Raw genomic sequence first — 23,199 nt, 5'->3', positions numbered from 1 at the left:
TGCTAAACGGCAATTTATTCAAGTGCTTATACTTGAATGTAAGAAACTGAATCCACTCATTTTTTGCAAGTATGTATTGTTCAAGCTGAAAAACAGTACATGTACTGACGCTTGCCCGACACCTTTAATAAAAATCTAATCAATCAATTCAACTTCTACTGACTATTTAAGGATATGAAATCTTGTGATTCGTCGTAACGTATAAATAATTTTTCAATTTTTTACAGTTAAAAAATTCGTCCCATAAATGATACATACATACAATAATTATCTAGATATGTACAGAGCATTAAGTCTTTTTTCATGCAACTAATCCATTTAATCCTTTAAAATATATGCAAAATTTGGGAGTTTCCAGTGATTGGTACCCTCGAATTTAGGAGTCCTGCCTGGTCCAATAAGTAATCGTTGTCTCGTAACTGCAAAATAGTGATGGGGTGCTGATAATGGGCTGCGAATAATCGCAATTATAATCATGCAAAAACGCGAAAGGTTGGTCGCCAACTATTTATTTTTTCATCATTTCTCAGATTCTTATTAGCATTTTTTGAACATTATTGTTGAACTTCCTATATATGGTTTCGTTTTTTTCTTTTAAAATAATTTACTTTTATGATTGAACGTGCCGTTTTCTAATTGCCGTTACAGTATGATTCTGCCTTCAAAATTAGACAAACCATCAGTGATTACATGCCCAATAATTAATTGATCAACTGATTATATGGTAATATTCCAATTACCAATTTTGAATGAGTAGGTTTTTAAATTGGACATATTCTAGCATGCTGACCACACATCAATCAAATGGGATTTACTTCATTCATTGGGAGTGCTTTCATTTGATTGAATTTTCAATTAATTTCACGTCAACATTTTATATGTGCCTCGTGTACATAGGTTGATGACGGGTTAGGCAATACCTAAAATTCATAAAATTTGCATGCGATTTTCCAGGTACTTCATTCGGCGATGGCAGACAACAGATTTCATGTCAGATTTATATAGCAAGGTGAATTATGAGGCATACATTTTAAAAAATCAGAACGTTTACATTGTTTACAAAATTTTTTAATTTTTTATATTGCATTTTCCAAACATCTTGAGTCAGTCATTAATTATTTTCAGCAAAACATTATAGGAACTGCACCATTATTCGTATTGTGCATTTAGCTTTCGTATAATACAAAAATTAAAGAGTAGTAAAGTATGTAACAAAATATTTTTCTATAGGAAAAAAAACAAGAAGTAGTGGTTATATTTTGAATTGGGTCGTTGTCATTGATAAGAACGCTTGTTTATTGTAATACTTCTGGCCCAGACGAAAAAAGAATAGCAGGTCAGAGGTACATAGTGACTAAATATGACGCAATCTGTATACCTGCCAGATGAGCTGTAGCGGCTCAAGAACAAAAAAATTAAAGCGTAGGAGAACAAAAAATTATAAAATCAAATTTTAACTAGACGAGACACTTCAAGCTTCCTTCTCCGTTTTGGGTTTGAGCCAATTAATAGCACTCGCGACATTGTTGAGCATCTTGCTCATTTTAGTAAGACTTTCACCAATCGAGGTAGCCGACTGTCCAATGGAAGGTTGGGCTTGCTCGGCTGACGAAGGTTTCAATGTGACTTCTACAGGAGATGAATACGAACCAAAGAGTGATTGTGTGGGTTGGGCTGATTTGAACGTGTTGTAAATTGATTTAAACGCAGAATTGAGTTTGGATTGGCTACCGTCTTCCAAAGAAGAAGCTGGTGCTTGACCATAAGAGGATGCCGGCGACTGAACCACAGATTTTAAAGCGTCCTGAATTTGACGTTCGTCGTAAACTCTGGATGGATATGTCTCATATTGTTCTTCATTTTCAGAATATCCTCCGACAATTCCGTCGTTAGAGCCCCATCCTCCTCCTCCTCCTCCCAAGTAGCCACCACCACCAACTCCACTTAAAACTTGGGCAATTTTTTGGACTTTGTTCCCCTTGTGGTTTAGCAGAGCAGCAGTTGCTTGACCTCCGCTCGTGATTAGATTTGCAATTCCTTTTCCCTTTGCCACAATTAAATCGGCTGCTGTACTTCCTCCGGCCCGAATAACGGCGTTTGCTGCTTTCCCCTTTGCCGCAAGGAGATATGACGCTTGGTTAGCAACTTGTGCTTTGACATTTAGCACTGAACCGATAGCTCTGGAACTTTGGTCAAGGAATCCTGTAGCAAATTCGGCCTTGTTTCTCAACACTTGGGAGAATTTGGCAGGGACATGACTTAAAGTGTTAGCAATTATTTTAGCTTTTTCCGCTTTTTGATGTACAGCTTGCTGGACTACTTTGCCACCTTGATTAAGAATCTGGCTTCCTACTTCTCCCTTGGTGTGGAGAATAGAAGACACTTGATGAGCCTTCGTTTGACCAACACCTGCCACTGTATGCACTAAAGAGTTCACAACACCTCCGCCCCCACCACCGCCGTGTTTCACATTTCCATAAGATGAGCTCCATTGATTGTGGTGATGATCTGGTCCTGTGGGACCTACTCCATAAGCTTCTTGAGGAACTGGAGAGGGACCAAAACTAGTGTCTGGGACACCGTAGGACGACGGGCCAGGAGATGGAAGATGGTGCTCTGAAGGTCCGCTGGGTCCCCCGTAAGCGACTGTATGTCCTTGTTCGAAATTGTCATATCCACCACCACCTCCTCCTCCTCCCGAAGTGTCGTAGTTGAAACTGTTGTGGTACTGATTTTCCTTTGGGCTGTAGTAATGACTGTTTGCACTTCCGGCAGCAGAAGCAGCAGAAAGTTGCTTTTGCTCTGGCTTTTTAATTATTTCTTGGATACTGTTTGGAGCACCTTGGTTCGATCTAATTTGGCTCTGATCTAAAAAGTATGACGTGGCTGGAGCTTGTTTGATTTCAAAATCTGGATATGCCAGTCGCACCGATGGTGGAGCACTTGCACTTGCAGTTTGATTTACTAGCTGGAAAGAATTGGAATTGTAAGATTGTGGACTATTCTGTTGTTGAGCAGCATACGACGCTTCTAATTGTCGCATGACATCTTGGACATCGTCAGCCGTTAGTTGGTGGAATTGCTTGGCTGATGCGGACCCTTGTGGCTCATCATATTCAACATTATCTCCAAACTGATGGAGGTGAGGTGAATATGCGTACACTAATGGAGGAGCACTTTCGGCTTCATTGTGATCAAAGTCCATTTGTGACGGCCCCACAAATTCTACATTCTGATCGTCCATGGAACTTTCCTTGTATGTCCCATCAGGTTGCAGCATAAACTCTTTCCGAACCATGACGCGGACCGTGCGACCAGATTCTGCCGGTTCCATGAATTCCCCACCTATCAAAATTATCAAATTTATAAATGCGTGTATATTTGTCTAAAGATTTATTGTTGTGTGCCGAGGTCAAGCTTATATGTCTTCTAATTAAAAAACAAAGTATAAACCGACATTCTGAAATCTTGGTAGTGTTTAAAACAGTGTAATTGGTGCCATATTCTACCTTTCATTGCGACATTAATGTTAAATCGTGTTTAATGTTTTAATGACACGATTTGAGACATGGTGATGAATGGACTACTGCGGAAGACCTTGTTATCTTGACATGAAAATACGTTTTATTTTTCAGTTGGATAATGGATACGAAAAATTGAGAGAAAAGTGACTTTTCATAGAATTGTCGTGAGTATCAAAATCATCATTGTTGTTAAAGACGAAAGATTTATGTCCTGCAGTATTTAATTTATTATTGTGCATATAATCGGCACACGCTCATTATCCAAAAGAAAGTCTGCCATTTACAAAGCATTTACAAACAATTATAATATAAGCCTGTTCACTCGGTTTCTAATATTGTCAACCAGTCTCATAAATTCTGTGTGTCTCATTTCGCCTCCAAGAAAATCCAGTCAGACTAGTTCTGCTGATTTTATATAACCTGATCGTAACATGCAATATCAGACTATCTACTACCCGTGTTACAACACTTTACTTTGAAAGAAACTTGTCTGGGTTTGTGTATGTCTTGAATAATTTACCTGTCGAAAGTCCAGCAGGGATTGCATGGACTACAGCGAGTAACAATGCCACTCCGGCAACCAGTACTTTTGCCGAAACACTCATTTTTATCACAATTCACACGCAATCACAGTCACACAAATAATTTTGTAAATGCAGATTCCAAAATGTTGGAAGCTCTTTTCACACACTTTTGAAATTGCGTGTGTGTAGTCCACTCATGAACTACCACAATTTTAACACTTTCTTTGCTGAAACACTAATTCCTCAAGTGAAGGAGAACAAATGCCAACTGACTTTAAAATCCTGGTGTTTGTTCCCTTTTGCTCAACCAAAGCCAGCAATCAATGGTCAAAGTGATCAATTAATTTTTGCGGAGATGATGATGATGATTTGACATGGGGAAGTGAATTCAAAGTACTCATCCAAAATCCCCAAACTTCAACTAATTCCTCTTTAGTCAGCCAGTTGCACAATCGTTCTCTTGGGGAGCCAATCAAGTGATCAAAATCGAGAGTGGTTCACCATTAGATAAGTCATTCCCTCATTAGAAAATAGCGTCTACTCCAATAATCTCTAACCTTTTGCGAGACTGACTTGGTTGACGAATAAGTTTAATATTATTTTGTGGGGGAACTTATCACATGCACTTTTGCCAAGTCAACTTTTTCTACAAGGAATGAAAGTTCTGCATCTGCTGCTTGACCAAGTACAACAGCCAACACGTATACATAATATGTACGTAAATATGTAAGTGTATGGTCGTCCGATGACTTTTTGGTTACCTTTCTGCCTTTCTGTGCTGTCTCATGACTTGCTCCATAATAACATTTGGCTCATTTCCTTATGAAGAAATGTATACGTTTTTCGTTACGATGCATCAAAAGCACAAATTCATACACAACTACCTCACAAAGTTCATCCCCCATTAGAAAAACGAACGAATTAAGCACTTGCTTCGTTGATGCAACAGACGTTCAAAGTTCGAAGTATAACATTTCATAGAAAACAAAAGTCGGAACGTGAGGTGAACTTGGGAAATTAGGTAAATAGGCTAAACATATAATTGCATCTCTCCGTCGTTTTTCTTTAACCTGCAACCCGTTGACCACCAAACCGATGTACCAATTTTGCAACTATTACCATGTCATAATTTTACGTCAAAAATCATACATTTCCAAACTCACAAGCTACGCAAAACGTAAGGCATAGAGTAACAGGAAGTTGTTTCTTAAATCAAAACAATAAACCAAAACCACAGAATCAAGAAGGAAATTAAAAAACTCTGAATCCCAAGCAAATTATCTGGTCCCTTTGTACTTGGTACTCATCAGGTCCACCCGTTACGACTTACGACCTATGTACATAGTATCTAGATGCAGACAAGATGCAGGAGGAATTATGTGTATAAAAAGAAGTACTAGGAAATAGCTAACAGTGTGGTCCCATTTTTATGCTACTTCTAATAATGATGTAATTAATTGGATAATTGAGACAACAAACTAATGTTAGAAAATGCATACCGCACATTGAAGAAAATTTCATAATAAACATCAAAGTTTATGCCCTACTAATAATTTTAACCACGCCATCGTGTGTGTTTGTGTGTGTGTGTATGTGCGTGAGGGCGAAATAAAGTAATTAAGATGTTGAGATGATATATCAATCCTTTGTATCCATTATAAGTCAAAGTATGATACCGCTTATCCTGAGAGGATCGCACGAGTTATACATTCCTACGCTTGTGTATCTTAACTCTATTATTAGCATGTCTAGCGGAAAATCGTTTCTGTTCTAACAACAATGAGCCGGATGAGTATCTGCCAATTGAGATAATTAATCCCTTTTAATACGTTAGAAATCATTTCCTGTCAAACTCTTACTCACACAGATTATTCATTTTATTGTGTTATAAATTCCTTCAAAACGTACTTTACGATAATCCACTACGATTATGTAGGCATACCAGTCTCATGAATTCGTGTGGTGCGTATTTATTAATGCACTCACTCACCAATGTTGTTTCTACGTCTAATTGTACGAGTAACTATCTTAGCAGTTGTCACATCATTCACATTACGCATAATGAATCAATTCATCAACAAATTTACTGTCTCTGCACATACTGAACTAGGTAACAATAAGAAGTACCCTAGGTAGACACGTGGGATGCCAGGACCAAATCAGTCAGTCAGTCAACTTTTTGTCAACTTGAAGTGACAAAAACAATAACTTTGGTGACAAGTTAATCGCTATATAATGTAATATAATCAATTCACTGATTCGTCTCAAATTTGTAATTTATCACATTTCTAATCTAATTCAATAATAAGTGTCCTCGAAGCTTCTCAACAGTGCTTTATGGACATATGTACGCCACAACTTTGTATGCATGCATTAATGTTTCGGTTATTACGTATCATAAAAACACGCACAGCACATTTGACTCGTAGTGTTGATGTTTGCTTTATGCACGAACCCCATACTTGGGATTCGAAAAAATTAAGTAAGATGACGAAACCCACGGAAGGAACCAGTTTTCTAATTGATTGGCATTTCCATTTGATTTGAAATGATAGTCACTTTATTTAACATTTGCGAGTAATTTTTATTATACAAATCAAAACCAGAAGCGGTTTCTGTCTCTCACACACCCAAGGGAATGGTTATTTACATACGAACGAGTATAATAAACACTTTTTACGCTAAAATTGATCTGCTCTGATTTTGATAGCGTGAATGCAATAAGTGATTTCGTATGAGGGATGAATAAAATAATGGCAATTACTCATCATATGTATCAGTTTGTTACCCAGTTTGAATTCATCAGAGAAGGATAAACGTTTTGAGAGGATATTATTATTCCTTCTAGACGCATATACCTAGAGTTTCGTCAGGATCGTCTTTCCTTCAATAGCCCAACAAGTCGTAATGAACTTTGATTAATAGGTATCCAATATGTAAACTCATAAATACGTATATTCAATTTTTGATGCTAATTATTCTAGTGTTTTACTACTAGATAGCACGCGATATGAGAAGGCGTGACGCAATAGGTAAATTTCCGGAAAGTGTTTTAAATTTATACAATTTCATCGTTGATTTTGATTCTCTATACCCTTGTAAATAATTTTGATGTGGCGTTTTGATGTGGCGTGGCTACTAACTTGTTAATAGGTATGTATGGTTTTCACATCAAGTAATTTGGTTACTGATGATGAATTACCAATTTTGTACAAAATTACGTATGCCAGTTTTTTCTCGAGTAGATATTAGCATAATAAATAAAAGTTGTCTAATTAATGTATATAACCAATATAAAAATACAGTTTTCAATAGTTTTTTTACTGTACTTAAGGTTAGATAATGCGCGTGTGTTTGATTCTGAATATTACGAGTGACTCTTAATTGTCAAACTATTGTGTAATAAACTAATAGCGAAAAGTGGCAAACCACGGTAGCAGGTCAATAAACATTAATTACGTGGCATTAAAAGTATTTAGAATGCAAGTATAAAACAAGTAGCAACATTTCCCAAATTGTTCTTCATCGCTCAACGCTTTGACAAGAGAGGATTACGTATTTATTGCAACATAAGGATGCATTTTAATTGTCAATCTGAATTTTATGCGCATGTTTATGTGTCCAATATGTACCCATTGCTTAAAGTATCTAGTAACACATACATAACTAATTATTCTTAGTTACTATAATACAGGGTGCATATATGTATGGTTAGTAAATATTTTATAATTAGACCGTTTTTGTATAAAAAATGCATACAAAAAAAGAATCTAATTTTAATGCACACACCATAAATAGTACAGGATGCGCGGAAAAAGGTGTCATATATAATACGACTTCTTATTAACACGTTAATCATTTCGTTCCTGATACGAAGTTATGATTCTTTGAAATGTGAATCACACAAAAAATGATATGCAATTGTACACAACAAAAGTAACGCATCTACGACTTCTAATTAATTGCTGCCTAGCGTGCACAAATAATAATCATCGCACTCAATTCTTGGTTGGCAGCATTCAATATCCTCCTTTTGCTGTATCATTTTCAGGTAGGTATACATATGTACAAACTACAAATTGATTCGTTGTATGCATGCAACAAGTTTACATAGGTCTAGAAAAATGGATTCTGCAAATTGCAGTCGTGTTTCAGACAGAATCTAGTGTAAATAATCATAACACAAAGAAAATTCAATATAATAACACCATCGTTTACAAATAACAACTATTGTATCACACATGTATGCATGTACGTAACATGAAGTTAATAATTACCTACCGTTGTTGTTCCCTTCATTACTTGCGTGCACAAACTTTGCACTTTGTCTGATCATGAACAAAGGGAAAAAGCCGACAGACCTGGTCCGTTAAACTACTTTAGTTAGACTCAAAAATATGAGAGCTTTTGAAATTCTGTGCAGTTGAGAAAAATTAGTTCCCCTCCTGAATAAGTACATAATGTGAGTGTACTTAGAGAGCACAAATCTTACAAGAATGCGATTCAGGGCGGAAGAGAGGGTTAGCAATAAAATATGAGTAATTAGTCGGACTATAGTTCACAGCTCAGATCACTCACTTTCCGTGTCGAGATGAGAATGACATTTTAAAAAATTGCGTCTTAAATGCATTTTCAGTTAGGCAAAGTCGAAAGTGATGAAATAGTAGCAGAGTGCATTTCTTTTGTTTAGAAAAACTTAATCAAAATCCTGTTTGCATACACAGCCCAGATTTTAGATCCGCACAGTTATTACAAATAAAAGTATTTTTTTACACAATTGACGTTACTTTTCCTTGTTTACACACTCTATGCACATATATGCACATACTTACATGCATAAACTTTTACATAAATAATAATTTCCGTTTGCTTTGTTTAAAAAAACATAAGCCAAATTAATTTTAAGTGAATGTAATTTTATTCAGGTCAAAAAGAATATATTTAATAAGAGGACATCTAAGTATTTCATAAAAGTATCGAGTCTATGCAGTGCTAGGGAGAAAACAATTATGATCTCAGTTGCATATGGGCGTGTTTGTGAGAGGGACGCCTGGCTGTAGAAATCAATAACAGTCTAAATGATAACAGGGTTTCTTCTTTCTAATAACTATCAATCAAGTTTGAGCATTTTCCGATGGACATAATATTTACGATGCATTGTTTCATAGCTTTTCCATCCATGGGGAGCATATTACAAAGTTATAGAGCAACTACTATGGATTAATTTGGAAGAATTTCAATGCAGGATGCAATAACTTGAATTACGACTGAAAGTTGTGAATAATTAAATAAAATGTTTTAAATGCATACACACATTTACATAAGTTATGTGTAGGTTCGAGTAATATCTTGAGATTACATACGCTAATCCTATAAGCTAATCAGCCCTAAATGAACAAGAAGTTAGGTATGGATCGTCGGAAGAGCAGAGTTTTTCCGGTATGGGGGCGTGTATTATAACAAATTTTGCTTAGGGTGGATTAATAGTACTCAATTGGCTGTACAAGGAATACTTCTCTAATTCAGTATTACAAAATTTGGATGATCACAATGCAATTAATTGTCATTATTTTAAAAAATAACAAATGTATTTGTTATTTTGTATACAAAATAAAAGGAACTCGCAGATACTCTTCCTTTTCCGGATAACTTGTTCCTTAGAAGTACCACAGACGAAATTGAGATGTGTTTTCATGGAGAAAAATCATGTTGGAGTCGACGTATTTGTTCATAAATCTTAATGCAGGTCTTGCTACCAACACTCTTCTGGTGCGGGTATAGCAATGCAAAACATCATTACATGATACCTTAATGAGATTTTTTGTGCATGAAATTGTCTGGAGTTGAGACTGGTGCTAAATATGCTATACCCAATAAAAGCAAATGTCGTAGCTCCCGTAATATGCTCTAAACTCGTGAAATATATATATGAAAGTGAAATACAGTGAAATAGATATATGACCGCGAGAGGTGTCAATGACGGTAATTTTCAACATTAATAGGCAAGTGGCGTGTGTTAGTAGACGTATTAAATGGCGATAGGCAATTAATTATAATCGAATTGATTTCATAAAATTTATGACTTCATTTCCTTAGTTGATTGACCAACTACTTTTACTAAAATGATTTATAATGATTTTTCTTATTTATTATACATATAATTAGTATGTTGGGACATTCGGTTTTGGGAATCATGAACTGTTGCTCTTTGAAAAACTTATAGTCTCACCCAAGGTGAGAGTTATTAGAATCCGGTTCGATGTAGTCAACTATAGTTGACTCAGACGAGAAAAAAAAGATTAATAGCTTCTATGTAAAATGTTAATATCTATTACAGGTCTTAGAAAGAAGAGTCCCAGAGTGACGGTATTTTTTTGTATTTTTTGTAGAAATTTTGCAAGGAAGTCTACATACTTATCGATATTCTGTTTGTCCAGCCTACTTGGCTGAGCCAAGTAGCCCCCGCCGCACCCAAGCAAATTTTAATTTCACCTTGATGGGGATAAAGCGAAATCATTTTACACCAAAATTGAGAGTTTACATCCGTATAATGTTTATATACTTGCAATTAGATCATTTTTATTAATATGCACTTTGCACTCCTGAAATTGTCCAGGTAGAATAGAATCTGAAATTTTCTCTAGGAATTAAAAGACAAGTTGAATTACTTAACTTGGTTTAGTTTAATATTTGGCTTTAATTTCAATGGTTTGTTTTTATCTTTACGATGTGCAATTGCACATAAACATAACGTGCTCGTATTAAACCCTGACCACAGATACATAGAAAAATATTTATGCATTAACACGACACATGCTGACAATTCATTTAATGACATTGAATTCTATACTTGGTGACAATCTATCCATAATAAACAATCGTCTTACTGAATATTCGTAAATAAAAGTGTTACTATAATGTTAACTCTTTTATACATATATATGCAAATTTATATATGCAAATTGCAATGAAATATGCCAATAAGGCGCTGTTCGTAAACTTCGTAACGCTGGCCAGTATGGGCAGGATAGGGAAAAATCCCTATCTTCCCATGGTTAGCCAGCGTTACGAAGTTTACGAACAGCGCCTAACAATGGTGATAACACAAGATGGCTACTGGTTTCGTGTCTTCGACGTACATAAATCTGCACATCCACATCTGGTTTGTTCTGCATATTAATCTTTCTTTCCGATTCGTTGCCTCTAACTTTTGAATAACTTGCAATTATTTGTCTGGCGAGATCACAGAAATATGTGCATAAACGTGACATGATACTTGCTATTGGACTCTATGAGTAGAAATTTTCAGCAAAAAATCCTATATTTGTCTTCGTGGGTAGTACTGATAGTGGAGCTGTGACCTAATCTGTATATATTTACTATTTATTATTTAGAAACAAAAACTCAATTTCAAAATTATCACGTGCCATTAATATTGCTCTCGTTTTAATAAAAAGTGTATCAAGTGGTTGTAACAGCAATTACTGAAAATGCAGTGTCTAGTCATAGTTTGTATGATTTGAAAGTTGAGCAACTCATCAAAAGTTGCCAATCATTTGTTTCCTGTGTTTTTTAACTGGCCAATGTACATATTCTCAATTTCCATATATGTTTCCATACAGAATTATTAAAGGTGTCACTTGATTGCGAAAATATGAAGGGTTGCAAAAAAATCAAATGTATGTATGAGCTTAATCAAGCGAATTAGTTAAACGTAATTGGCGGTGCGTAATTAAAAATTCATATGTTGCATATACATATGCACATAAACACACAACATGCACGCCAAATTTTTAAAGATTAGTAACAGATCTCGACGAAAATTAATGTCCCATTTTTGGACAAAATTTATAATTCCCTTAATTTGCTAAATGTGTACAAAGATGTCCCTCTCCTCATAACTCTGTCTGACAATGAATAAAACAAGTTCATACAAATTTAGCAATACCAAACAAATTATTTTTCCGCATGCAACTGCAAGTTAATTATTTAATGACTTGTGGTTCCTAAATCCGTAACAGGAAATATTTATAGACAAAAAAGTTTGCAGAAAAATGATTTCAAGTAGAATGTAAATAAATGACTAGCAACATAACACATTAAGTATGTATGTAAATATGTACATACATACCTATTTACATAGCTCGTGTAACAGGTACCATGATGTGCAAAGATGCGCAACGATTGACGATATAAGTCTTGCTTGGAAGCACGTTCTATTGATTTACATGACGTTATTATGTTTTATTCTTTCTGGTTAAACAACATTTCTGTAATATTGTTAACACTGTGTGAAATTGAAGTCATGTTGCACAAAGCTATTTATATTAAAAAAATACTCGCAAAACAACAATAAGATTGGCACACGTCGGTGTTACATGTAAATATACTAATTTGCATAACTTTTCTTTCAAGGTGCAGTCAGTAGTAAGCTTTTTTCAATCAGGACATGCTTTAAGAATATTGATTGCATATTAATTATTGCGATTCCAAGAACCGAAAGTTTAAATTTCTTGGTCATGTTTTCCATTTAAAAAATGGTCCATATTTCAATGATTCATATGGGCGATATAAAATAAATACTTTATCGAGTTATTACCGAAAGTATGTATTAGCGATGGATATATTTATTTCATGGTTTAACACAAATCAATGTTCAATATAATGCCATCAAAAGTGTGTAAAGCAATTAGTTCCACTTGAGTCGGATTTAGAATACCACAAAGATGACTTTATACCGTTTGTCTTCACATTAAAATCTAACGTGGGGTTCTAGTTCACTGAACAGCTCAGATCAAAATTTCATATCTGCACACCGTTTGTCGAGTTGCATGGTATCAATCATTCGTTCCAAACCATCGTGGTTCATATGTACGCAACTATCCCAATTTTTGTTTCATAACCATGAGAAAATCGTGGGGTGTGGATAAAGTGTCTTCCTGGAGTAATCTTAAGCGAGTATTAATCTACGCCAGGTATCGTACTGAGCTTTACAAAACGACTGTGACGACAACACTACTTGTTCTATTTGCTGTTGTCATAATTTTGGTTACAAAAAGCTTCAGTCAATCACCATCAAAGTGTCAAAGCTTAACAAAAAATCCCACCGAAATTTGTAGCAACTTTGAACCTCCAGAGATCAACAATGATCATAAACAAGAGGAATTGAAGTATGACATTCAAATTACGTCCAAAAACTCTTTGAGTAACAAATTTCAAACAGGACACAGTTCAAGGCAAGGAACCCCTTTGAAGGACTGGCTCGAAAAGGCTGAAACCATTTACCAAAGATCTGTGCAAAAGCGCCATCATCATGTTCAATCCATTGGAGGTCTCTCAAAAGTAAATCCATGGCCAGAGAATGGGGACGGAGTTGTTTATTTCTGGGACTTTTTTGTACCATCTTTTACGTGTCCTTACATGATAGAACGAGTAGGAGCTATTGGAGACGGGGGGAAGTGGGTGTGTGGCTTAGAAATTTTCGAAGGCAGCCGTCCCCAAGTAGAAAAGTGCGTCATATATTCTTTTGGCGTTGCCAATGAGTCATCGTTTGAGGCAGAGATTTTGGGTCGCACGTCTTGTGAGATACATGCGTTTGACTTTAGGTAATGGTCTGATGGCATACATATCTGTAATGCACTTTAGCATAAAGAAATATACCTATTTCGGTGGTGTTAAAAAAAGAAATCTAACCATAAATTATTACGACTGCGTTTTAGCGTGGATAATCTGGGACATCAAATAAAAGATGAACAAATCGAGAGAGGCAAGATTCACTTCAATAAAATTGGCCTCAACGACAAAGACAAAAACGAGACCTTTTTGACGTTGGGAACCCTCATGAGACAGCGACGCCATGATTGGATCGATATTCTCAAAATTGACATTGAAGGAAGTGAATTTCCGTGTTTGCAACAAGTCATGGAAGAATTTTCGGAAAGTCTGCCGTTTGGACAGCTACTCATTGAACTTCATGTCGACAATTTTGGAAGAGGTTTTAAGTCGATGTACAAGTGGTGGGAGAAATTGGAGGCAAGAGGTTTAAGAGCTTTTATGAACGAGGTTAACCATCATTCTTGTGTTGGTCTTAAAATAAATCCTGTCGCAGTCGAGTACTCATTCATCAACGTGAAAACGGATCATCGATTGATCGCAGAATCCTCTAGTTAATTTTATGAGTATTTTGGCAAATTAGTTTAATTATGAAATATATTAACATATACATGTGTATCTATGAACGAAATGTGATGCGACAGACAAATATAATAATTATTATAAACGAATCAAGTAAGAATTAAAGGTATGACATTTATTTACTTCGTTTGTCTATGGTAGCGAAATTGTACTAGAAATAAATTTGGTTCGCTTTTACAGTGTGTTTAGTATGCAGCTGTACGGTAAATATTTAGTTAAAGTATGTATAAGGACATAGAAACGCAATAAGTTTATGTATGTATTAGTAGTAGTAGTAGTTAAAATATGTAAATATATAGCAGTCTATGAAATAATTAAGTAACATAAAAGTGTCGTCTTATCTCTCACTTTACGTACTTTATGGAAATAGTAATACTTTTAATTTTAGGATTGTGGACTTGATAAAATGGAATATTTTACAAGGAACTACACATGTGGGTGATTTAACAAGCAGATCTAATCTAGCTACATAGACTACAACACACCATCACACAAATTCCATAAAAATATATAATTTAATTATCTGAATAAAAAGTCATCAGTGATGAAGTATTGCTGGCATACGGCTTGCCAATACTCGGCAAATCTATACCTAGTACAATACAACTAACTAACTACATGAAATGCGCGCAAACGGCTGGGACATTTACTAATCTAATTCATCTAATGGCGTCTAAAAATATCATGTATCGTATAAAGACATAAAGAGTCCAACTTTGCTTGCAATAATCAATGTCTATTTCAAGTTTACATAGAAGCGTAAAAGTATATCTGTTCTATGGTATCAAGATTATTACTAGTAAGTAAGTAAGTAACGTACATTCAGCGCTCGGGTTATTAATGTCGCCTATACATACAAATTAAATGGAGTGTGCCATTTGAGACACAAAAACGATAAAATCTAATGAACAACGTGGAATATTTGTAGGCATATGTAAATAAGAAACCAAAGGTTAGATAGAAAACGAAGATTGGCGTGTTATGGAAATTCGCCATCACTTTTCTACAACTCCGTTATTAATTCTCGCTATATATTGTATTGGTTCATGAAAGCCATTTATATATATGCATGTACTTATAAATGTAGAACGAGTATGTTTGGTTATTGTATTAGAAATATTAATAATAATGTTTGTCACTATATAAAACTCAGAATAGGAATGAAGGTGCAGGTTATAATATATAAAACTGAAAGCAAAGCAAGATATGAAATTAGTGTATATCGATATATGTATAAACATGTGTACTATCAAAATAAACTTGAATTTTGCTTCATCAGATTATAATAAAATAAGCAATTGACAATGTTTCTGACAAATAATAGGACATATCATGATAATATTCGTGACTGATGAAATTATAACAACTTCAAAAATTATGTTGTAATATGTGAATAGAGCTCTTTTAACCTTTTTCGTAGTTCTCACTTATTTGAGAGAGGTTCTACGTCTTCACCGTTGATGACATTTTCATTCTCTTCGTCCGAGGAGTTGGAATTGCCTTCTTGTGCGTCTTCAAACTCGTCGCCACCATTCACAGTAGAAATGGATGTAGAATTATCGGCGGACAAGGCGGATGGTAACATGGAACTGGCAATTTGGGCACAGTAATCTGCATATGTCTTTCCGTTCAACAAACAAACTACAATGCACGTCATGTTGTCGCATCCTAGCCCTGGGAAATTATTACAAAAAATGCAATTTAGAGAATTACATATTAAATTATACTATTTAACGTCAATAAAGAATAAAGATGTTATTACAAACCTCCCATTTGACAATCGGGTGCGAGGCAAGTGGTCATCATTTCTTCACAAATTGCTTCCGGTTCAAGGCCTAAGCCGATCCTTCGGCGGACAAATTCCACAACTTCTTCATTAGTCAAAACATCAAAAATTCCATCACACGCAAGGACGAAGAATTCCCAGTCTTCATTAATTGTGCGAGTTTCGACATCAGGGAGCTAAAAGAATTATAATTAGTTTAGTACATTCGTGAAGGTTAACATGCAGTAGCACGATGCCACCACCGAAAATATTTTGAAAATGAAAGAACCGAGCCAAAATAAATTTAACAAGTAGTCACTTACAGCTATCACCATTTGTTCTTCAGGCTTCATGCTTGCATTTCGTTTGAAAACAAAGTCTCCAAGGGCCCTATAGCAAATGAGAATTTTAATTTGACCAAACATTCTTTACAGCCCGAGTCATGGCTTATGGAACTGTGATGCCCATCAGTCCCTGTGTTCGTGAACACTATAGAGTCAAAACGGCTGAACATTTGACGTGAAACCCTTACAATATGCATATTGGACAAAGTTAGAAAATGAGATTGGCGAAAGGATCGGCCCAGCGGTTGAACGGTGGGGGTCGTTATAGATGGGTAGAATATTATGCACTAAAAAATTCAAAATCATGGTGGCAAGCCGGAAGTTGGCACACAGATTACTACATGACTATATTCAACTTTGGAAGTTCAATAATTTAAACAAGCGAGACCCACTGGTCAGTTAAGGAGAAGGATTTGAAAATACTTGGAAAATTTGGTGCCAAATAATAGAAAATATTTAACTGACATTCCACCATCCCTGAATCAGAGGGTGACAATAGTTGTGGTCTGATCAATTTGGACAAAAATTTAGAAACGAACTCTGTCCCTGACTCGGGCTAAATGAAGACTGCAGGCTGGAGGTTTTAACAATTTGTACATAGGATTATCATATATGAACTACTTACCTAGACAATGCGAGATTTCCATTAACTCGGTTGTACTCTACCCATCCACCAGCTTTACAAATCCTAGAATTCTCCTCTGTATTGTTGGGTTTGTGATCTGAAGACAAAGGCTCACAAACACCTTTGACGGAGGCAACCGACCGAGAGTCTCCAACATTGGCACAGTACAATTGGTTATTTTTCACAAGCACAGTTATTGCCGTTGTTCCTGCCAACTCATCACGCATCTGCTCATCTTTCTGCATAGCGTCATCGAATTCAAGAAAACCTGTCGGACCAAATGGACACGTTTTTATTCGTCGCGTTAGAATCCCACCGGAGTGGGAGCTCACTCACTCACTCACTCACTCCGCTGTGAATTAATTCCACTACCACTCGTAAAAGTAAACAAATGTAATTCTCTCCGCCCACACTCTGAACGTGAATAAATTAGTAAAGTTTAAAAGGTTTGTCTCTCATTATTCATGTAATTTCGTATTATTGACTGTTTGATTAACATAACCATTCTTTGAATAACTTTAGAAATTGTGATCTCCTTCGGCACATGAGGCTACAACATCCCGGATCCAGCCTGATTGAAAGTAATGATTAGCTGATGTTTATCTAATTTATAAATTACTACAATAATCGTTATCTATATTTTTGTGTTATGTAGACTCAACGATTAGGCCGAAAAACTCGTACGAAAATTTCGAAGTAGGGACTACTGGTGGTGAATTGGTTGCGACGTGCATAACTTGCAGATTCGTGGCGAGTAATCAGCTGCCGATGCAAAATCATACAAGGAGAGGACACGTCGCCATTCCCACACACGTTTACGCAGAAGGTGATGGTTGCAAAATTGTTCCGAGAGCATTTAAACCTGAAGATTATTATGGTACACAAACTTTATAAAATATATACGGTTCCATATATATTTAACTCGTTTTTATTGGTGTTTGCAGAGAGTAATGGCGGATTACACAATATAATACTCAAAGTTTGGATGAAGGACAACACGATCGGTCTGAGTATAAGTAAAACTACTTATGGAAACGGGGTTCTTGCCGCCCAGAAAAACAAGTCTGAAATGAAGAGTGCCGGGTGTCACACCACCACCATGCTGAAGAAGGCTTGCTCGTCGAGGGTCCTCCTCCCAGAAGGATATGAGGTTATTTGTGAGGAAACAAGAGTCGTCCCCATCCACCCTTTTCAAGGAACTTTGTGCAGTTCGAACGGGAAGTGGACAGTTCGCAACATTCTTCAAAAAGTGTGCGTGGACACGTTTATGCCCCCAGAAGCTCTCACGTATTTTGAAGAAGATGAACTCGCCATCATCATCAAAGCAGTGGAAGAGTTGAAGAACTCTTTGGTTATTGGGGACCGTGAACTAGTCTTTATAGACGAAGCAGAAGAAGGCGATCGACCACTGGGCGACCCCATTCTCAGGGCAAAAATTGAAGAAGGGACTTCCAAAATTTGCAAATTGGAGGAAGAGCTGCATCAGGCCTCGCTTCGTGAAGAAAAGTTGCTCAAGGAGTTGGAGGATGAGAAAAAAGCTCACAATGAGACAAAAAAAATGGTAAGTCAACTCTCCTTATTTTCAACTCTAAAATTAGTAATTTGTATTGCATTCGTTGTAATCGTTGAACTGTATTTGAATAATTAGTTGGTGGCGATGAAGCGAGAACGAGCTTTGTTGCTGCGTGCAAATTCTGAAAAGAGGAATGAGAACCGTGTTCCCCTCTCAAACGCCACCAACTCACCGGTGAAGAGGAAGAAATGACATAATCTTTCTTGAAATTATCATTTTTTTGTTGTGTTCAATCATTAGACATAAATAATTCACCTTGTTTGAGTGCCGTCGCAACATCGCCTTGTTTATATTCCTGCCTTTGGATCACGTATTTGTGTAAGTGATGGCCTGCATGTTGAGCAACTTTGGGCCCTAAAATTAGATCCATAATTTTGTACATAACTATAATGCCGACTTGATGAGAAAATGGAGATTATACAGAAATATATTATACTTTACCTCCGTGACCATCGTACACTGCGAAAAAAGCGGCTTCTTGGTCATCAGGTAGTGCCAAAATGTGAGTGTGCCAATCTTCCATTGTAACACGCCATCCCTGCATGCAACTTGCACCAACTTTGTACACTGAATTTTGAACGCACGACGAGTCCTGCATTAAGATTAGTCAGTGTTAATTTAATTTAAAAAATCAGCTAGACATTAGAATAATAACTATCGTGCCAAATTTTTTGGTTTACCTTCGTAGTCACAGGTTCCGACAGAGTTTGACCCATCTTAGTGATTTATAGTATAGTATGTCGTTTACACTAATAAGTGTCAAAGTAATTTACTGCTTTGTAGTACGACTTTTTAAAAGCGTGAAAGAGTATTAATAAAAATAAATATTTGGTATGCTCAAAGGGGCTCGGGAGAATTTGTCTAGATCACAAGCTCATGGTTGCTGAGATGAAAGTGATGTATGCAAATCAGGACACCTGGAAACAATAATAATATGAGCACGTTGATAAATAAATAAAGAAATCAACTTTTACGTTTTACTACCAAATATGTTGATGACTCGTTGTTTTATCACACCAGTACAATTGAAAACGATAATTTCGTTATCAATAATTAGTTTGATATAGTCTGGCGCAGCAACCAAACGATTATGAACAGACCAACTTATCAAGGAAAGGATGTGACGTAATGCGGTGGTGGTAATGATGAATCGTTCTCAGATGGATGGCAACATTTGCAAACTTAGTTCAAAAACACGAAATCCTTGGATGTGTACAACTGAAACATCGTTCGGGAAGGTGGAAGAGGAAACTGGGTGACGAGATGACGGTCAAATTAACTGCAATCAACACATGAAATTGATTATGTATGATGACGATATGCAAAATATGAGCCAATTACATAATATCAACTACTATAGTGCACTGTACACACCCTTTGCACTTTGGTCAACCACGTCCAAAATTTGTGTACATGGATTTAACTACAAAGTGCAAAGTAGTTGTTTCAATTACACATTGAATTAACCTCTTGGATACTATCTTATTTTTCAATGATGAGTAAATGTTACAAGATGGAGAATAGGATTTTTTAGACATATTAAAGCATGTTCTAACTATGCATAATCATTACATCATGGCATTACGCATTAATCGATACAATTAATCAAACCATTTTATTCGTCCCCTTACTTGTTTTTGGTTTTCCGAAGTAAATCCTCTTGGCTCACACAAAATGAAATAGTACTTTGCAGTTGGTTAATAAACTTTTGATTTTCTTGCATACAATTCGATCAACAACCTTCAATCCAATTACCAAGTCACAAGTGTTTAAATCAGAATTTGAGTCACTTTGAGTTCAATAACAATAATAATAATAATATAAGTAAAAGCAGTCCGTCACTGAGTCTATCTTTTCTTTCCACTAATATTATTATTTAATGGAGGAATGGATATTATATTCCAGTCAGTCAGCGGTGATTGGCTGGTTTGGTGTTTTTGCTAATTTATATTATTTGCCAAGTGCATATAATATTATGCGTTATGCGATGATGACTGATGGTTTTTGTTGGTTGGTGCTGCATCCAGCACGCAGTTGGCTGTATCCTCTTATTCATGGATCCAATTTCCGCCTGCACGCTCCCTTCGGTTTCGTCTCAACCCGTCATTGAAAGAAAACACGGGACGTAACGTCTTTCTTTCTTTCCGTGATGGAACAAAGACGACGACGACAAGGATAAAACAAATGCAAAAAAGACGATGATTGCAACTGCGGTGCAAGAAACGGATTTTGCATGAATGAGATATATAATGCATGAGACGACGCCTACGCTGATTATGATTATGACATCCACAGTAAACTAATAATAACACAAATATTGCAAAATCCTTACTACACGACTTGCGATAGGACGCTTTTGTGTTCCGTGAAAAAAACATGGACATATGAATTAACATGAGTAATAATATCTAGTCAAAATAATATCGTGATTCTATTAATAACAGCAATCACAAGTTGTCTCTCATTGATGATGATGCATGCAAAGTAATATACATAATATAGTTAATAATAACACGACCTGATAACAATTCGATATCACATTGATTAAAACCATTGCAAAATAGTAAAAACAATAACAATCGATAAAATTTGCTGTGATTCTCGTGTTTATTTGCAGAACCTACGTATGTATATATAGGCAAAGTCAAATACTTTTGACCTACAAAATAAAATGCATGTTTCCAGACACCAAATGTCTCAAAATGCTAAATTCCCAGTCGTTAAAGATGGCGAAAATTTATAAGGTATATGCTATTCATCCTGCTCGTCATAATTCCATAGGGGTCGAAGGAGTGTGTAGATTGAATTTCTCGTCCAAATCTCGTACAGCGATTTCCAATTCTGCTAGATGCGAGTCTACTGCTTCCTCTGATATTTGATGCATCGCTGTAGCCAAATTAAAGAGGTAGTCTTTATTTTTTCCGCTGGGTCCTATAGCTTCATAGATTTGTTTCGCCATTGCTTCAAGGGAATTAGGTCCAATATAATGCTCATTTTGCTCAGATCCGTAGTACATTGTCACAGTGAATGGGAGACCTTGTGAAATTTCTTCCAGATTGTCAGACTCATTGTCAGAGTCTGCAAGATGACTAAAATCTTCATGAAGCACCGAAATAATACCATTCTCCTGATTTAAAGCTGGGGATGATGACTGATTTTCTTCCTCTGTACCAGAATCATAGTCTGATTCAACCTTGCCAGAAGGTGACGATGACATATCAGAGGTATTTGGGTTATTTTTCAAAACAAGTCTCAAACTTTGTATATGATGATTGCCATAGTCAAATGGCGATGGAGGTTCCAGAATATTTTGAGGATGATTTGCAATAGGATGAAACATAATGGGTACTTTTTCATAACCCATAATTTCTCGATGGTCCAAATGTTGTAAGACACTTTGAATGTCAGCTCGATGTATTTTATACGCAGCACCCCATACTTTTGCCTGAAACGAAACAATAGTTGACTAATTATTCTGCATGGTTGGGTTGGTTTCGGCACGTTCGAAAAATAATAGTTGTCATCCCTTGAAATATTATGCAATGGTAGTTTTTCTTAAGGTGGTAGGTAGAACTTTATTGTTCCTCTTTTTCATATAAAGATAATAATTCTTTCTCGATGTCAAACAAGTGACTATCCTGAACATGAGGCAAATACTTCCTCATAAACTTGGACAGATTAAAAATATATTCTGAATTTGGACCAGAAGGCCCTGATGCCCTGATGATCTGATTAGCTATGTCTTTAACCGTAGCATAACCTACAAATAAAGGTCCATCTTGAGGTCCAATGTACACCGAGGCCGCTACAAATGTAGTATCCGGCATATTGGAAAATTCACCCTTGTAAAGTTCATCTAATCCAGCGTTGGAATTATTGTATGGGTAAAAATTTAGCATAATTTGGTCAAAGCGTCTCTCCCTGTGGTTAAGTGAAGCTATTGTGTCAATGTCCCTGTCATCAATTTCATACGCCACACCCCAGACTTTGTCCTAAACCAATGATAACTTCAATTACCAATATCATTCACACACCCATATTGCTGAATTTAGATGCTAGCAGAGAAATCTTTTTTTGTGTGTGTTTTTACCTCTGGGTCTGAAGAGGGTACAAGGGTAACGACTCGTCCTGGCTGAGCAAGAAAATTAACTAGTCAAGACAAACCATAAGTCAACTTTAATAAATATTTGCTTGCTACCTTCTCAGGAACCCCTCTATGATCAATTGATTGTTGCCAGAATTTTCTATCATAGCCCTTTATGTATCCAATCACCTTCTTGACGTAGGGAAAGTCGACTTTCCATACCAAACTACCATATCCAAAAATCCACATATTTCGTATTTCACTATAAAACATATTATACAATTCTTTCAGATTAAATTCCAAAAGTTATGATTTACTGAATTGCTCACCATGAATTGAGTTGTTGACTAGTTCCAAATTTCGATATACAATTTTGATTTCAAGGAGCCGACATAGCTGATATTCAGATTACATGCTGTACAAAATATTTTATCTTTACATCAAAAAATTTGCAATAAAAAAATAGACTAAGTCTTCTAATTCTGTTGCGCCTGGATATTTATTGCAATTTGCAATTTTGACACAGGATGGTTCATGTCAAATACTAGAGCGCGAATCGTGAGCCA

General features: G+C 36.0%; 5 protein-coding genes across 5 annotated transcripts; 2 read left to right on the top strand and 3 right to left on the bottom strand.

Moving 5' to 3' along the window:
• Positions 1 to 1,046: 1,046 nt before the first annotated feature.
• LOC110844773 lies at positions 1,047 to 4,628 on the bottom strand. Its single transcript, XM_022091060.2, has 2 exons — positions 4,045 to 4,628; positions 1,047 to 3,345 (listed from the first exon to the last, which is right to left on the bottom strand). Exons 1-2 carry the CDS (start codon positions 4,127 to 4,129, stop codon positions 1,472 to 1,474), a joined length of 1,959 nt encoding a protein of 652 aa, XP_021946752.1. The 5' UTR covers positions 4,130 to 4,628; the 3' UTR covers positions 1,047 to 1,471.
• Positions 4,629 to 12,914: 8,286 nt separating this feature from the next.
• LOC110843391 lies at positions 12,915 to 14,561 on the top strand. Its single transcript, XM_022089354.2, has 2 exons — positions 12,915 to 13,653; positions 13,768 to 14,561. The coding sequence occupies exons 1-2, from the start codon at positions 12,953 to 12,955 to the stop codon at positions 14,216 to 14,218; spliced, it is 1,152 nt and encodes a 383-aa protein (XP_021945046.1). The 5' UTR covers positions 12,915 to 12,952; the 3' UTR covers positions 14,219 to 14,561.
• Positions 14,337 to 20,672, bottom strand: LOC110845086 (probable protein phosphatase 2C T23F11.1). Its single transcript, XM_022091446.2, has 9 exons — positions 20,181 to 20,672; positions 19,534 to 19,828; positions 19,230 to 19,466; positions 18,991 to 19,141; positions 18,805 to 18,903; positions 16,977 to 17,244; positions 16,331 to 16,397; positions 16,009 to 16,204; positions 14,337 to 15,916 (listed from the first exon to the last, which is right to left on the bottom strand). Exons 3-9 carry the CDS (start codon positions 19,263 to 19,265, stop codon positions 15,666 to 15,668), a joined length of 1,068 nt encoding a protein of 355 aa, XP_021947138.1. The 5' UTR covers positions 19,266 to 19,466; positions 19,534 to 19,828; positions 20,181 to 20,672; the 3' UTR covers positions 14,337 to 15,665.
• On the top strand, positions 17,288 to 18,798 carry LOC118434212. The gene is made up of 5 exons (XM_035847115.1): positions 17,288 to 17,422; positions 17,499 to 17,557; positions 17,632 to 17,853; positions 17,921 to 18,537; positions 18,625 to 18,798. The coding sequence occupies exons 2-5, from the start codon at positions 17,521 to 17,523 to the stop codon at positions 18,739 to 18,741; spliced, it is 993 nt and encodes a 330-aa protein (XP_035703008.1). The 5' UTR covers positions 17,288 to 17,422; positions 17,499 to 17,520; the 3' UTR covers positions 18,742 to 18,798.
• Positions 20,673 to 21,137: 465 nt separating the features above from the next.
• Positions 21,138 to 23,194, bottom strand: LOC110845087. Its single transcript, XM_035847114.1, has 5 exons — positions 22,963 to 23,194; positions 22,748 to 22,895; positions 22,640 to 22,681; positions 22,314 to 22,541; positions 21,138 to 21,994 (listed from the first exon to the last, which is right to left on the bottom strand). The coding sequence occupies exons 2-5, from the start codon at positions 22,880 to 22,882 to the stop codon at positions 21,317 to 21,319; spliced, it is 1,083 nt and encodes a 360-aa protein (XP_035703007.1). The 5' UTR covers positions 22,883 to 22,895; positions 22,963 to 23,194; the 3' UTR covers positions 21,138 to 21,316.
• Positions 23,195 to 23,199: the final 5 nt, after the last annotated feature.

The sequence above is a fragment of the Folsomia candida genome, unplaced genomic scaffold (assembly GCF_002217175.1).
Source record: "Folsomia candida strain VU population unplaced genomic scaffold, ASM221717v1 Fcan01_Sc002, whole genome shotgun sequence".
NCBI lineage: Eukaryota > Metazoa > Arthropoda > Collembola > Entomobryomorpha > Isotomidae > Folsomia > Folsomia candida.
Note: the sequence above shows the minus strand (reverse complement) of the source record. Positions and strands in the feature narration are given on the sequence as shown.